Source organism: Antrostomus carolinensis, unplaced genomic scaffold (assembly GCF_000700745.2).
Source record: "Antrostomus carolinensis isolate BGI_N321 unplaced genomic scaffold, ASM70074v2 scaffold25856, whole genome shotgun sequence".
NCBI classification, from domain to species: Eukaryota; Metazoa; Chordata; class Aves; order Caprimulgiformes; family Caprimulgidae; genus Antrostomus; species Antrostomus carolinensis.
In genome coordinates, this window is record NW_010324326.1 from 78412 (window position 1) to 79005 (window position 594).

Consider the following 594-nt stretch of genomic DNA (forward strand, 5'->3'; position numbering starts at 1 on the left):
GATTATTATTTCTTAATGCTCACAAGTAATTGTATCGCCCAAAGAAATTATTTCTGTAATGTTACCATATAAATTGTCTTTATTATTACAGGCCATTCTGTATGCCTGAGAGCTACGCAGCCTTGTGCACTTCAGGTTATCAGTTCTGCATTAATGCCCAATTGAGACTTCTGCGTCTGTCCATTACGATAAATATAAAAACAAATTATTTCTTAATGCTCACAAGTAATTGTATCGCCCAAAGAAATTATTTCTGTAATGTTACCATATAAATTGTCTTTATTATTACAGGCCATTCTGTATGCCTGAGAGCTACGCAGCCTTGTGCACTTCAGGTTATCAGTTCTGCATTAATGCCCAATTGAGACTTCTGCGTCTGTCCATTACGATAAATATAAAAACAAAACAAAAATTTCCTTCCTCCATATGGTCAATCCGGCTTTGCTTTTACAAGCAGGGAGTATGTGACGGGTCTTCACTCAGTTATCGCTTCAGCAGCTGCTAGAACCCACCAGACAAAAGCCCCGGGGCAGCCCGGGCCGTACCTCGGAGGCTCCCGGAGGCGAGGGGCCATGCGCAGAGGTCAGCCGCCCC

The 594-nt window shown here is 42.6% G+C and overlaps 1 protein-coding gene across 1 annotated transcript in view; it reads right to left on the reverse strand.

Moving 5' to 3' along the window:
- Positions 1-588, reverse strand: part of LOC104527248 (protein adenylyltransferase SelO) — a gene marked incomplete at its 5' end in the record, with an annotated part of 21986 nt that extends 21398 nt beyond the window's left edge. Inside the window, one exon of the mRNA XM_010170915.2 lies at positions 546-588. Coding sequence (XP_010169217.2) covers positions 546-588 — 43 coding nt within the window. The remainder of the gene's footprint in view (positions 1-545) is intronic.
- Between the last annotated feature and the right edge of the window lie 6 nt (positions 589-594).